This window comes from Perna viridis, chromosome 2, assembly GCF_037379345.1.
Source record: "Perna viridis isolate PV_CMFRI_1.1 ecotype Kerala chromosome 2, ASM3737934v1, whole genome shotgun sequence".
Taxonomy (NCBI): domain Eukaryota; kingdom Metazoa; phylum Mollusca; class Bivalvia; order Mytilida; family Mytilidae; genus Perna; species Perna viridis.
The window spans coordinates 52,806,024-52,822,419 of NC_142446.1; the positions used below are offsets into that span (position 1 = coordinate 52,806,024).

At 32.7% G+C, this 16,396-nt stretch overlaps 1 protein-coding gene across 2 annotated transcripts; it reads left to right on the forward strand.

Annotated features, from left to right (window-relative positions):
• The first annotated feature begins 579 nt into the window (after positions 1–579).
• On the forward strand, positions 580–14,671 carry LOC148625986 (uncharacterized). Of its 2 annotated transcripts, XM_088569488.1 has the most exons (9): positions 580–736; positions 1,748–1,821; positions 5,467–5,569; positions 6,451–6,494; positions 7,304–7,363; positions 7,680–7,712; positions 10,296–10,374; positions 10,752–10,804; positions 11,513–14,671. In XM_088569488.1, the coding sequence occupies exons 1-9, from the start codon at positions 648–650 to the stop codon at positions 11,953–11,955; spliced, it is 978 nt and encodes a 325-aa protein (XP_088425614.1). In that variant the 5' UTR covers positions 580–647; the 3' UTR covers positions 11,956–14,671. The 2 variants fall into 2 exon arrangements, with proteins under 2 accessions (XP_088425614.1, XP_088425615.1); XM_088569489.1 differs by lacking the exon at positions 1,748–1,821 and having other exon boundaries at positions 596–736.
• The last annotated feature ends 1,725 nt before the right edge of the window (positions 14,672–16,396 follow it).

A 16,396-nucleotide genomic window follows, 5' to 3' on the forward strand; every position in this document is an offset into this window, starting at 1 on the left:
AGAAACTCGTGGATGGTTATGGTGTATCCATCTGCACCATGAAAACTGATTTATCCAAAGGGTCATAGTTTTCCTTTCCTCGTTTGGCTACCCCGGACTTGACTTTTTATGAGCAACTCGGCGGGTATTTCTAGAAAAGCAGAGGACGCTTACCCTACCGGTGCACCTGACCCATGCTCCCAGTTTTTAGTGGAGTCCGAGTTGCTCATTTACTTTTGTTATTCTGTATGTATGATTTTGGTTACTTTATGTTCTTTGTTGTGAATGTCTGTTTTCCATGTCTGGTCTTTGTCCCTGGATTACATTCTTTTGATTACCGCTATAACCTTCGTTTCCTTGATTACTCTTTCAACAAACCCTCCATGCTGTTTAAACATCAATCACCGTACCCTCCATTCATTCTACATATAAGTATTTGCATTAAATATATTTTACTAGATATACGGTTTATCAAATTATAGAATGTAGAACACAAATCTTTCTGCAACATAACACATAGACGGATATCAAACCTCATTATGTTGTGAATTTGGAAATTTCCGTTATATTATGACGTAGATTTTATGACCTTTCGTCAGTTTTCGAACATCCGGAAATACTTTAACGAATCTAAAATTTAATAGAACATAAATATTGTAATATTAAGAATGGATATGCATGTGTATGTTATATTAACGATTTTTTTCTGTGCTGAAGTAATTTTTGGTTTGGATAAAAACAAATGTCATGTCGCAAGGTAAATCCATCTTAATTAAAAAAAAAACACACAAACACATTGAACCGTTAGTTTCAGTAGAAAAATACAGCTTAGAAAAAACTAGAAATTGAAGATATTTAAGAACTGGCAACAATAAAAATTTTGTCTGTTGAAAAATAACATAAATTTTCCATGTGCATATTGTTTATTGGGCGAAGTGCGTTAAACAAAAAAAATCAAATTTGTACTGCTGTACTCATCTGAAAGTCGTAACCACTAGAATTAAAACCTTTTGCAAAAATTCTGATCATTTCCCTTTGATTCGTAAATAAGAGGTATAAAATCATTTTAGTGAGTGAGGAGTTTCAAGCGCTTGTCCATCTGCAATGATGAGTTATTATTTAGATTTATTATGAAAACGCTCGAAACATCAGATGTGGTCATCATTTTCATTTAACCAGATAAACTCGTAAATGTATAAAATTAATAATGTAAAGTAAAATTGTGACTCCTTATAAGGTTTATCAACTTGGTTATCACGAATGATACAATTATTTTTTATTTGATCGCTGTTTCAAAGGTAGGTAATACGTATTTTTACTAAAATTAAGTGTAAGTACTTGTAAGAATCAGGTAAAATTGGAAAAATCAGAAACATGAATGTCAAACCCTACTTATCTAACAATATTATTTTTCTTAAGGATGATAGGCCACTATTTTATCTCTGCATCACTGAATTTGTTAAGAATTTTTTCAATAGAGAATGTTATCTGCCCTTGAAATCTTTCTTTTCTTTTCTTTACATTCCAATGAAATCATAATTCAATTACCAAAATGAAATGGAAATTTTGCTTTTCCCCCTTAAGTTTTCTTTTTGCAAATAGTCAAATTAAACTTTCAAAATGGTGTTTTTATATCATTTTTCACCCATTACCTGATCCTTACAGAGGTAGCCCATTTAATTTGTCTCATAATTTGTACCAAGTAACTTTTTATAGATGTTTGAACGTTTTATTTATGTACTGTTTCTGGTCCTATGTATTTTTGCAGTGGTGAAAACGGCATTAAAGTTCAACGATGCTGTGTTAATAATTTTTTTAATCATACTGCTAAGGAGTGTCAAGGTAGGATTTATTATGAACTCTATCGTGTGCTTTAAATTTATTTCTCAGACATTAAATGAAAAGGGAAAAAAACATACATCAGATACATCACTAATTAATCTAGGGCTGTAACTTAGTACACGATGTATGGTAGTACGGGACAGTTCATCTAGGTGTTGATCCGATGGAGCAGTGTAGCAAATAGTGTCGTCACATTCTGAGCCGTTGTATAATATTGATTTGTTGTGACATGCATCATTAATTTGATCTTCTATCCTACATAATAACACCTAGATGAACTGTCCCGTACAACCATACATCATGTACTAAGTTACAGCCTTAGATTAATCCTACGAGAAGGCTATATTTTATATAACCTAGCTGGCCGAGTGGTCTAGGGCGCTGGACTTAGTGCAGGCGATGCTGCCATAGATGTCACAGCGGTACGAGTTCGAGTCCCGTGGAGGGAACGATCAAAAATTTGCTTCGCAAATTTGACAGTTCTAACATCGTTTGGAATTTTTCAGACCCTTCCATAAGTTAAATATAATGAATTTTGATACTCCTTTTCACCTTCACTCGAGATCTGATAGGAAGGATGCCCAGGTTTTTCTACTAAGAGTGCTTAACTACAATTTCTTTTTTTTTTATGTAAAGATGCAATATTATAATTTCATGTGGACAAGCTTCAAACTAAAATAAATTGTAGATTTAAAAACTAGTAGCACCTATTAATTTGCATTTAATTCCAATTTGTGTAATTAGTGACTGTGTTTCATGGCCACCTTTTATGACCTTTTCCAGTTTTCCATATTCTTTCAACCCCGGGCCAAATTTTCAATTACAAAACAAACAGGCCCAATATAACCAGGCCTAACGTAGATTTTTCACTTCTGGCACCGTTTCTTCTGTTAATCAACCACAATTTATGTGAATACATGTAAATTTCCTTGAGACATATCATCTGGTATGTCTCTCCTGACAAAAGGGATATTGTTTATTTGTTGGAGAGACAACAACCCCATCGGGATGAAAATGTCAGCCCATGGCCAGCATTCATGTGCCCTTTCTGTTTGTTGGTTGTGTCAAAAATTTTCGTCGGAATCTAATGTCAGAATTTGTTTAAGTTCTTCGGGTATTGCGCTTCCTAATATACATTTATACATAATTTTATTCTACTGAGTGATTATCGTTCATGGTTTCAATATTCGAACTCTTTATTACTTTATATTTCAACTAATATGTAACTATGATATTGCGGAACGGACAATAACCCAAAATACTTTATTACAGTCACCCACATGCACCAAAACCGTACTCACCTGTTTCAAATCAAATTTTGCACCAGACCTTATATACCGATTCTTGAAAACTCTTGGCCTTAATTTTCCACTTGTACCAGGTAACTCGTTTATTCAAGGAAAATGCACATTGTTACCCACAAATTGCACCGTGCAATAGCAATAAATGACAGACCTGTCATGGTATGACTAAAGTCAATGCAATTAAATCTACAGTTTACAGTAGAAACTTTTCTCTTGAATTCTTTTATGACGTTATCATATACCTATTAACATGATCAGTATCACACTGTGAGGTCCAATATGTGGGGCAAACTGGGCGTGAACTATTTAAACGTACAAGCGAACATCTATACCGTTTCTGAAGTAATACAATATTCAAATCATTTATCTAAACACAAGTATATTCTAAAAATAACTTTATAACTGGTCATTTAACCCGGCCAATCTAATAAATGATTAAAACAATTGAATCAAATTAGATTAGAAAACTAATTCTCTAATTTTGCTTCAATTTTCATACCGCTTGACCGGTGTGGAAAAAATATGTTACTAGTAACTTTTTTTTTGTTCTCAGAGTTCGATTGGGTTAGAAATCGATTGTCTTAGACTCTATCTTGATTTGATTGCCATTGTAGTTATATTTCAGTTAAATGAGATAATTTTCAGGCGCGTAGTTGCCGTTAGGCAAAAAAGCTTTTGCCTGCACTTAATTTTGCCATTTTTTTTAGATAAAATACATCCAGGAGAGGCATAAATGATGCTCTAATATGCTATTTCCGCGAAGCTTCGGGGGCTTTGCTCCCTGGACCTGCTGGTGGCCTTAAGTGGACGCAGACCCCATGCCGTAATTTTGCCTACACTTCAATTTGGCCTCAGCTACGCGCCTGATTTTGGTGTTTTGTTACCTTAAATAAGAATTATGAAGAGACTCGGGAAGATTTGAAGTGAAAAAACCTTTGAAATCACCTGGTTTCTTTTGTTTGGAATGTTTGCGATTGTGTGACGTCAACATGTTTCCTGCGAATCGGAATCATAACGTTTCGCGCGTTTTTCATTTTTGGGTATTTTTGACGTTTTTAGGGCATTAGGGAAAAGAATCTACAATCAAAGCTTGTTGATTATAAATTTCTTACATCTCGTGAAATAAATTTTATAGTTTGAATAGATCGGCAAGCCTCGCGATCAAAACTATAAAATTTATCATCAATCGGTTATCGTTGCAGATTCTTATTTCTCTAATTTTGTTTCAATTTTCATACCGCTTGACCGGTGTGGAAATAACCAAGCACAGGGTGACACACCCACTGGTTCTGCCTCACTCTGCATATATTTAACAATATCCATTCAAACCTTTGTGTAGATTGTGATTTTAAACCGTGTTAATCATGCTTATCAGTTGTAAAACCAGACATGGAAAACAGACATACACAACAAAGAACATAGAGTAACAAAAAATATACACACAAAGTAACAAAAGCAAATGTGCAACTCGGACTCCACTAAAAACTGGGAGCATAGACCAGGTGCACCGGTAGGGTAAGCGTCCTCTGCTTTTCTAGAAACACCCGCCGAGTTGCTCATAAAAAGTCAAGTCTATGGTAGACGAAAGAGGAAAGGAAAACTATGACACGTTGAAAATATATGAAACATATAAACACATATGTTTCATTTAACTTTGGCCTAAATTGTTGTATGATTATTTTCCTTCATTCTTTAGTTACTTATTAAAGAAAACATCCCTTTAAAAAGTCAAATCGAATTAGGGGATTTTCTCTCAAAACTGTAACTGTATGTTTATGACAAGGCGTCGAAAACAGAACTAGATAACATTATGGGTGTGTTGTAAGTAAGATTTAACTTTTTCGTGTTTTCATATTGTATTTGTTTGTTTGTTTGTTAGTTTTTTTATTATTATTATTTTCTTTTTTAAATAAGAATAGCATATAGGTCAATTTGATAGGGACGTTCAAAAACCATTGATTTTTACTTTCTACATCAAGACATCTGATTTAACAACGTATGTGATTGTGGCTCTCTAGAGGTTCATTTATCTATGCTCGTAATGAAGGTATAAACAACAGGCTACATAGTACAAGAATAAAAGGAGAACTTCAGATGTTAATGAGGAAAACTCGAAGCAAACAATTAAACTGATTATGTCTTCCAAAATAATAATAAGAAATACCCCCCCGAAGACAACTGCCGATTTCCTTAAATTTATTGTTGTATTCATAAATGAATTGGCACTTTATTAATTTGGTTGACTGTGTTAATGAATGAGATCGGTGTATAAATCTTGTTTTGTTTTAAACTTATAAGTATCAAAACTTTACACTCTTGTTGAAATTTCATTTTTTTAAAGAATGTCCACCTGGATATATTGGAACTGACTGCAAACAAAAATGTCAAAATGGTAAATTTGGTATGGAATGCAGAGGAAAGTGTGACTGTAAAGATACGGAACGGTATTTAATTTGGTATTTTAATGCAATGTTTTCATTCAATTAGTATATTTTTAATCATTTAAATGTAATATGCCGGGGTAAACGAAAGAGGAAAGGAAAAATGTATGCCATTGTTGCATAGATAAAATATAGCAGTCGAAAGATAACATTGAAACGAACAAAAAATATACCAATTAAATGAAAATATTGGATTCAAAGAAAAAATTATTACAATTGAGTGAAACCTATTGCATACAAATACAAGCTTATTGCGATTTATGAAAAATACTGCATTCACATGGAAAAAATACCAATTGAATTAAAAAAAACTTATGGAAAATAATGCATTTCAAGACAAAATTATACCAATTGAACGAAAAATATTGCATTCATATAAAAGCATACCTATTGAATGTCAAATATTGCATTCAAACATAAAAATATACCAACTTCTTGAACGATATTACATCCAAATGAAATATATTATTTTTTGCAACCAATTCCATCCCATAGTTCACAGTTTTATCTGTTAAATGTAAATGTATTGTTATTCGATGGATTGCCTCGACCTTCTCTTCTTAACTTTTTTTCATTTTTTAAATGTTCTCGTTTACAAACATGTAATATATATGATATTGTAGACAGCAGATTAAAAACATACGTGATATAATTTCGTTTTTTAAGTACATTAACATTTTATGCGTATACGATTACAAAATATTTTTCCAAACAAAAATCTTCGTTTTAGACTTTAAAAGTTCAATTTTGGCTTTTTCTCTCTCTCTCTCTCTCTCTCTCTCTCTCTCTCTCTCTCTCTCTCTCTCTCTCTCTCTTTACAAAAATACGTAATACGTTTTTGTTTTGGTTGTTATTATATGTACTGACCTCTTGTTTTGCTGCAGATGCCATCACATGTCTGGATGTGTGAAAATAACAACGACTGAAGGTTTGTAAGAGCATAATTTATTTTCAGAAAATCATATCTAAACCGAATCCTTACCAGTCTAAAAGCATAGCTTAACCAGATATTATTAGTTCCGTTATATCAATTCAAATATATTTTGGACTTTGGTATACCGAACACAAGTCTAGACCGAACAAATGTTAAAGTCTTAACAGGGTCCGCGTTGGACATGTCGACATGCATTATCATATTATTTGGCATGTCTGTGTACTGACAAAATATCTCTAGGTATATTTATCGTGCATGTAAGCACTAGGTACTTTTCGTAGATCGATATTTTGTGTGAATAACACTTTATTATGAAGTGAGGACATGTTCTCATAGTTTTATATATTTTGTTTAGTATGTTTGAACTTTAAACCAAAATATCACATAACCATTTGTTCATAAAATTGCGGAAGGTAACTTGACATGAACAACAATCAAATTATAGAACTTCCTGGTTTCAAGGTGAATTTACAATGGATCCAACTTACAACTCCACTTCAAAACGAAAATAATGAGGGTTTTGACATTTATTTCTACACAAAGCATCAGATTATTCGACATTTATCACGCTTACAAGTTTCCTGTTTGCCATTAAAAATAACCTTATTGACGGATATTTAAATGGGTAACGGGGCTTGCTATCACCCACTTTTATGTCAATTTTGTGCATTCTTTGCCAAAACAGAAAAGTGGTTTTAGAAAGTTATATAAAGTAATACAAATTTTCATTGTTAGTTTTTGAAATTGTTACAATAGTCATCATGTTATGTCAAAATAAACATTCTTTTGTTATTTTAATATAGAGACAACGACAGCTAATGAATATAGTACGATAACGGCCAGTACTTCGAGCTATCATTTGGGTCAGTTTGTACGATTCATTGATCTGCATTAAATTCATTACGAATCTATTCAGATGCTCAAATTTGATCCATAACCTAATGAGAATTTCAAAATCTTAAAATATATTCCGTCTATTTGTAGGAGTTAATGAAATTACAGATTTAAAACTTGAGTAATACCTGTTCTTCTTTTGTGTTTGTTGTTTGCTTCATTTGTATTTTCTTTATCGTTATTTCTTGTGTTTATTTAATGCAAACTTTAATACATAGAATATTCTATGGCTTACTCGATGTGCATATAAAACATTAAAATGACAATGCCATATATTTTTTTCAGTCAGCACAGATTCTACATCAGAGGTCGAAAAAGGTACAGAAAATTATTTTTTCTCATTAAAGTGTACTTGTTAAATCGTGTTTGTGTCGCAATAAGTTACAATCAAATTAAGTTCATGGAATGATTGTTCAAAGAACCCATACTTTTGAAAGTATTTTCTCTTTATTTCAACAATTGTGAACCACTCTCCATAAATTGGAATTATAATTATAACTTTAAAGTTCTTATGGATACCGTGGAGGACTACGCTAGAAAATGGATAAAACGAGAAAAAGAAGACATTGATTCTCTGTCAGAGTGGTTAAAGGCCGTGAGGTCTTTAATTTTTAAACGAACTGAGGTTTTAAGTAGATCAATGAGTGCCAGTGCTACATTAACTTTCAAAGACCCCGATGTAGCAAATATATTGTCTACTATACATGACAAATATGTTGTCGTACCAGCAGACACAGCCCAAAACAACATTGTTTTTGTCTGCAAAACGTTTAACATCCAATGTTTATCATCAGAGGTTTACGTAGAAAATAATAGCAATGATAAGACTTATACTGCTACCACACTCTCAAAAGAAGAGATTGTGTCATACCATAAATCTGTGCTATCCTCATTGGTCTATCTACCAAGGACGATGATTGTGATTTACTGTCTATGTACTGGATTCCTGAACTCCACAAGAATCCATACAAAAAAACGTTACATAGCTGGGTCTACAAAATGTACCACCAAACGTCTTTCAAAACGTTTTAACTTCTATACTCACAGCTGTCAAAGACGGTCTGCAGTCCTACCACAACACTTGTTACTCCCGTAGTGGTATTAATTCAATGTGGATCCTGAAAAATTCGAAGATCATTTAGAGACAATCAGTTCAAGACTACTATCAGAATATAATAGCATTAAAACCTATGATTTTTCAACACTGTATACTTCTATCCCCCATACTCAGTTAAAATCCCGAATTATGAACATTATACATCGTTGTTTTTCCAAAAAAGAAGGTACACCTAAATACAAATATATAGTTCTTGGTGGAGATTCCTCATACTTTGTAAGAAATAATTCCAAATCATCCTGCAAATATACAGAAGATGTTTACAAAATGCTGGAATTTTTAATCGACAACATATCTGTGCAGTATGTTGGACGCGTTCTTTCAACAAATGGTCGCCATTCTAATGGGAACAAATTGTGCTCCACATACATGCTGACTATTCCTTCACTCTTAGGATGCTGACTTTATAGCTGATCTGATCCGAAAGAAAGAATGTCGTTTAGCTAAATAGAATTCTACCAAATAGGCTTATGGAAAAGGGTGATGTTGCTACAAGATTAAAATCATCACTACAGAAAATTTATGGTCGTCATCATGAACTTGTGGATCGCTACGGTATATCCATCTGCGCCATGAAAACTGATTTGTTCAACGGGTCATAGTTTTCCTTTGCTCTTTCGTCTACCATGGACTTGACTTTTTATGAGCGAGTCGGTGGGTGTTTCTAGAAGAACGGAAGACGCTTACCCTACCGGTGCACCTGGTCCATGCTCCCAGTTTTAGTGGAGTCTGAGCTGCTCATTTGCTTTTGTTACTTTGTATGTATAATTTTAGTAACTTTATGTTCTTTGTTGTGTATGTCTGTTTTTTTTATGTCTGGTCTTTGTCCCTGGATTACATTCTTTTGATTACTGCTGTAAACTTGGTTCACTTGATTACTCGTTAATGCATTTGTGTTTTCAGGACTTGATTTAGTCCACATTAGAAGAGATGTGCATTTCCGATATATAGTTATTGCCTTACCCATCATTTTTTTTCAGCTATAAATAGGGTACCTACTTTTATTTTCAATAGCCACTACTAACGTCAAAATGTTTCTCCCATAAACTTGATGAAAATAATAATAGTAATAGAAAAAAAATCCAAACCTACCTACATATTGTATTGTTTGGTCGTATATATTTCGACTTGTAGATATGTTTTGACAGTCATAAATTTCTTTTTTAAGCGCATATCAACAGTATAGCCTTCACAGCTAGCTCCGCTTTAATACATATTGGTCAGCTCTTTGAAAGTAGGAAAGCTTTCAACCAAAATGTACGAACATCCTGATTTCGTCTTCAATCTCTGCGTTTCACATTTACAACATTTCATTTACCAGGCGGCTGGAATTTGTCTTTTATTCATTCTTTATCTGTTTACTCCAAGAATTAAACACATAAACCTATTGTCTCGCTTTGATGTGTATATTACTCTAATTTACAATTTTATAAGTTAAAGTTGAGTCTGAAAGAGAGTGTGTTTGCAAGTATAAATTGATATTATAAACTTTCACTATGGATTCGTAAAGCATCAGCAGACTATGAATGTCCAGTCGGTTGCTTTAATATAATCATGTGTAAATGTAAACATAACAAAACAATAATCAAACTCGTTTTTTTTATCGCTATCTTTTTAGTGGGATCTTGTACAAACAAGAAGTGTATGTTGAACGTGTCGTACAAAATAAAATAAATAACTAAATATTGTTAAATATTGTTAAACAATAACATCAATTGAACCACAAATCTCATGGCTTTGTACGAACATTAATTCAGTTGGTTGTAATATTCGTGTCGTTTTAGAGGAGTTCAAGTTTTCTGCTGTATATTTGCTTATTTGTGGAGCACTGATTTTATTAGTTTTGATGGCTTTACTTTACAAGTAAGATCTGTTTTTTTTTAAATTAAGGTCACGTTGCATGACGGTTAAGCTTTGTTAAAATGTGAAGATAGTAAATTTTATAAATGTACTCTTGATTGTAAAATTGTGAGAAGTACTATAAAAATAATACTACTCATTGGAAGTCGCAGCGTCGGTTTTTATGCTGTAATATTTTTACATTCTAATTTCATTTAGTGTAAATGTATTTTTCAAAAATAATTTACGATGCAAAAGACGACATAATATTTACATTAGCTCACATCACGTTTAACGCAACATAATGAATTCATATCCGTTCAGAAATGTCCTTCTGTCATAAAACATGGTTTTGCCTAATATTACTTAATAAATAATCTATTGTATATCTGATATTGCAGGTATAGACTTGATAAGTGCTCATCGCATAAAACGTTGAGTCCATCAGAAAGAGGTATGTCTTAATTATGTATTCAGAGATTCAGGTATTTATCAAGATGATTTTGATGAAAGGATAATATAGAGAAATAACAAAAAGGCGATTGCAAGTTATTATTGGCTCTTTTTTCAATTTTTTTTAGCGAAATTAGCAAACAAATTCTAATTAAAGGGGATCCAGATCCTCAGAACTCTCACTGTGTTAACTTAACCGAAAGATTACGCAAACTTTATTACTACTGATATATAAAAACTCTTCCTGTAATGTAAAAAATCACTTATGTCTGTTTGATTGTCTTGACATGAGACAATATGTCCGCTGACATTGATATGCAGTTTCCGACAGTTCGTTTACGGATGTTACATCAATTGAAGCGACAACAATACAAAGAAAACCATTCTTCATGTGCGTGTGTACTTTTATTATTCTAATAAATGATGAAATAATTAAAGGTATTAATGTAAAACGTCCATTTCAAACCAAAAAGTGAAACCAAGGGAAACATTATTCGAAGGGTATTAAAAATAACTTGATCCTATGATTACGTCATACATAGAAAATATGCGCACACGACAAAGATCTAAAATAACTAACAACACGTGCATAGAAACACAAGTCAATGAGCAACCCGTATTCCAGCATGGACCAAGTGCACCAGTAGTGTAAATATATCAAATAAACACTTATTTGCATTAATGGTTATGAAAAATATGTTTATTTAAGTGCAAAACCACGACATAAATCTGCCAATACCAACAGCTAGAGTAGGGCCATTACGTCCCTATTACGAGGAAGCCGATGAAGAGGTTTACTGGGATATCCGTGAATCGTTAATGATCGAGAATTTCAGTCGACCTCCGACTAGACTTCTGCCTAATGAAAGACGACTAGCCAGCCGTCTTAACAAAGTGTCAATATTAAAGGACAGTATGTACAACCATCTGAACTATAAAGGTTCATTACCAAACGTTTGTGTGGCGAATGAGTATTCTAGTGTACTTGATTCTAGACCTTACAAAGTATGCAGATTTAACAAATCAGAACATTGTTTGGTTGAGGCCGGAAAAATTGCGACATTCTCTAGTTTACAAAACATTCATGAAAAAGATGCCAGCGACTATAGGGAAGTTTGGCAGGATGAAAGCAAGAGTATTTCTCATATGTGATCATACAACTAAAAGTAGGATAAGTGGATGAGGGATATTGACACTTTATCATGAATGAAATACAAAAACTTCCTGTAACGATGATAAACATTGATATTTGATTTCCTGTCTTTAGTTTTTGATTATTTCTAAATATACTGACGCATATACTAAGTCATTGTTTTAGTGATAATTCAATGGCATGTTTTTCTATGTTTTAATCATTTCCCTGTCATGTGTCATTTATAGCTTATTTTCCCATTGTTATAAGGGACCTGGTATCCATTTTTTAAAATGCAATCACTTAATGTAACTTATTATTGTTATTTTTATATAAGACATAAAGCAACATTTTTGTATATCGGGGAAATATTGAGGGGACGTACGCTCCGGCACGCCAGTCTTTGGATCCGCGCCTGAATTGAATAGTTTTACACTTCATCGGTTTTCATATTTATGTTGTTAATTACAAATTGTGTGTCATTGACCTGCATCTTATTTTAACTGAGTAACTACTATAAAGTAGTATATATACTCACATTTGAAAATTGAGTTAAAAACAAAATCGTTCACTTTTCTTTTAAAGAAAATAGTTATTTAGGTATTTCTTAAAGTAAAAATACTATTGTGTGTTCTTATGTAAGAGAATAGTGAAAAAGCTGTGTCCTTTGATTCTTACCAATAACAAAATATTGTTTTCCTTTCATAGCTCACCCGACCTGAAGGTCAAGGTGAGTTATTGCCATTATGTCGTCACAATGCTATGTAACGTAATTACGAACAACTTTACACTTACGACTTTTTGTGAAATCGACGCCTGGCAACTGTTGTCGTCGTTGACACTTTTTTTTTCAAAACTATTCTCCTCTGACACTACTGGAACAATTTTAATCAATCTTGGTTATGTTTTTACGGTATTCTGTCCAGAACTGATGAGTGGATTCTTGATACTTTTTTCTGTTTAAGTGTGATATTTTTACTTTCAAAACTCTATCATGTGAGACTGCCAGGCCAGTGCCAGCCAGCCAAACTTTGTATGAATGTGAGGATATATGATCCATCGATAAACATGGCTGCCGTTCATAAAAATAGTGCAACAGGGTCTTGAAGAAGATTTTGCATATATCCCAAATTCGTTAGGGTCTGCCAAATTTTGACAGGGTAAAAGTGTTCAGTATGATGAGATCTATTTGTTGTCAAATCATGTAAATCTGATAAGTCATGGAGGAGCTATTGCCATTGTTGGAAGTTTTTTTTTTTTTTTTTTGGCTACTTTTAATACTTCTTTCGTAAATCTTCTCATCTTACACTAATAGTACAATACCAATGAAAAACACTCGCGGTATAAATGTTCCTTAGGGTATTCTGCCTAGAATTGATGGGGTTTATGACCCGTCGACAAACATGGTCACCGTTACAAAAAAAAATATAATTCAAAGATTAGACAGCAGTTTTTCAAATATATCTCCAAAATCGTTACATTCAACCATATTATGACAGAGGTAAATGTGTTTAGCATGATGACATTTGTCTGTGGTTAAATTTTCGTGAAAATCTGTTTTCCCATGTTAAAGTATATAAATGCAGTGGCGGTTGCAGGGGGTTCGCGACCCCCTTTTTATTGAAAAATGTATCATTTCCATGCTATTTTTGTGCTTTTAAGTTATTTTTTTTTAAATCTTTTTTCTGTGAAACTACATGTAGTGGAGACAATTAAATACAAGTTGACATGATTGCTTCTAAAGTATGATTGTTAGGATTTTTTTTCCAAGAAAAGACATGATGCTTCTATAAATGAAAAGAAACAAGAATGCGACTCATTAAGCCAGGGGAGCGATTCAGGTTAAGAGATTCTATTTTTATTGTTATTATTTATGTAAATGAGTTTGATATGTACCTTTTTCTGCTGATGGGCAAAATTAATTATCACACATGATATTTGCATTTTGAATCTCTTGAATTTACTCATTTGCTCGCCCGACACGGTTACCCTTCCAGAGCACTTGGTATTATTCCCGTTTTTTTTTTTATTATTTATTTTTTTTTTTTATTCATTTTTTTATTTTTATTTATTTATTTTTTTTTTTGTTTTTTGTTTTTTTCAATTTCATCAGTTTCATTTGTTGTGTAGTTTTCCTTATCTTCAGATTTATATGTAATTGTATTTTGTTTCCTGCATTTTGTATATAGTACGTCTGTTTCTTATTTTTAAGTAGCAGTCTTTTTAAAAATTAGACAGAAGGTGATTCATGCTGGTCGAAAACTTACCGAATTCAGTTTTATTTCTTGTTCAGAAACCGTTATAGATCACACAACCAGACTTAGTTTTTCATCTGTTTGTTGCTCTTTTGAGATAAAAATTTATATAGATTATACATGAAATTATCACTTTGCAAGAGTTATTGTTTTTGATTTGGTTGATTTTAGTTGGAGGTTAAAGTGTAATTTTCTCAAAAGTGCAGATCTAAATACAAAAAGGACTATCGCCGCATAAAAATATAGCATATTTTGACCAATAAAGCATCATCATATTCATTAATCACCTTACCATAGCCTCTGAATTTTATATAGACAGGTACTTAAGTTGTTGTCATTTATTTTGATTTTAATGTAAAGTCCTTTTATTTTGATGCTAAAGTTTATATTTTGCAAATAAAAAAACACTTATGGACTAAAGACTGAATAAATGTAGGAAAACAGTAAATTGTTATATATGTGTAAAATTGAAAGATGATTATTATCTTAGTTTGTCTTATCTTGTGTTAGATGTGTGAAGAAAACAATTCAAATACTTATTCCTCTACTCTTTAAACCGCCTCGGTGGTTTCAGGGTAGAGTGCTCGCCTCGAGGAGGTCGTGTGTTCGATCCCTGGCCGATTCACAAGACTTTAAAATTGGTAGTCACTGCTTCTCCTCCAAGCATGCCGCATTTAATAAGATAGAATAAGACTGGTTGGATTGGGGTAGGAATAAAAATTCTTATTAAGGAGGCATGCATGCCTGCGGTTTGTTGCTTATGCGATCTAGCACAATGAAAATCCAGTTCATCGTGTTGGACTTGTACAAGCAGGGTCTGCTCGATTGGTAAGTTTGCAAGGATCTTCCTACATTTTTTCTAAAGCCTCTTTGGGATTGATAAGTATGAGAAATACAAATCTTTGGATTTTCAGGATTTGGAGGTGTATACACATATGTGAAATGTTAAACAAGCATGATAGTTCGGAAATATTAGAATTAATATACTGATATAATTCTTATTTTATTCCCTAAAGAGAGACGAAATCATCTAGCATTTAGATAAAACAGAATGTTTGAGCAACTAAACCTTAATAATTATTTCCATGAATTTACCCAGAATTTAAGAGTTGAAATGTGCAAAGATCGAAGCTGTTGCAAAAATAATTTGTAGAATTTTTAAGTTTTATTGGCGTTATCATGAACTCGTGGATCGTTACGGTATATCAATCTGCACCATGAAAACTGATTTGTTCAACATGTCATAGTTTTCCTTCCCTCTTTCGTCTATCCCGGACTTGACTTTTATGAGCAAGTCAATGGGTGTTTCTAGAAAAGCAGAGGTCGCTTACCCTACCGGTGCACCTGATTTATGCTCCCGGTTTCAGTGCAGTCCGAGTTGCTCATTCATGCTTTTATTACTTTGTATGTATGATTTTAGTTACTTTTTGTTTTTTGTTGTGTATATCTCTTTTCTATGTCTGGTCTTTGTCCTTGGATTACATTCTTTTGATTACCGCTATAACCTGGTTCTCTTGCTTATTCTTTAAAAACCATTCTTTCATTATGATGATCTTTTAAGATGCAATTTTATGGGGAGTGGGGGTTGCTTTGACTACAGTATTTAGAAGATAAATAATTTCAAAGAGAAGTAATAAATAATCGAAAGCAAATTCGTTGTACTAACAATTTAGAGTTATTGTGCTTAGACGGTAAAATTAGAATTGTTGCATACATAAAAACATGTAAGATTTCCTGATCAAGTTCATAAAAAAAAATGAAAATGACACATAGAATAAAATTTTGGTGTCGTACCCTTAAGGCGATGAAAAATATTTCATTTTTGAAATTTTCTCGAAATGTCCTGAATCGGTGTTTTTTTTTCCACAAAATTCTCAATAAGGCCATTTTTCAAGATAATATTTATATATAATGGTATCTCAAACGACGTGGAAAAGACTTAAAAATCGATTGGAAGCAGTTAGAGTTATGAATAGTTTTCTTTTAACACTTTCGCGAAAATCTCTAAATACTTATTCGATAATAGTTTTGGTTAAACTATCGATAGATATTGACGAATGTAGTTCCTAATTTCTTACATAAGTTAAGGTTTGAGAAAGGTTAATGGGTTAAGAGCTGTTTCAACTCAAGGCATGGAGGATTTCTCGAAAAACTAACTAAATTTACCGCCATTTCGAATTTCAGACCAAAGTGGTAATATGTTCAC

Excerpts from the sequence above, each read along its gene's own strand:
- LOC148625986 (XM_088569488.1), top strand. The coding sequence starts at position 648 with ATGGATATGCATGTGTATGTTATATTAACGATTTTTTTCTGTGCTGAA. Across the intron at positions 6,495-7,303 it reads GAAAATAACAACGACTGAAG|AGACAACGACAGCTAATGAA; the intron begins GTTTGTAAGAGC and ends ATTTTAATATAG. Across the intron at positions 7,364-7,679 it reads TACTTCGAGCTATCATTTGG|TCAGCACAGATTCTACATCA; the intron begins GTCAGTTTGTAC and ends TATTTTTTTCAG.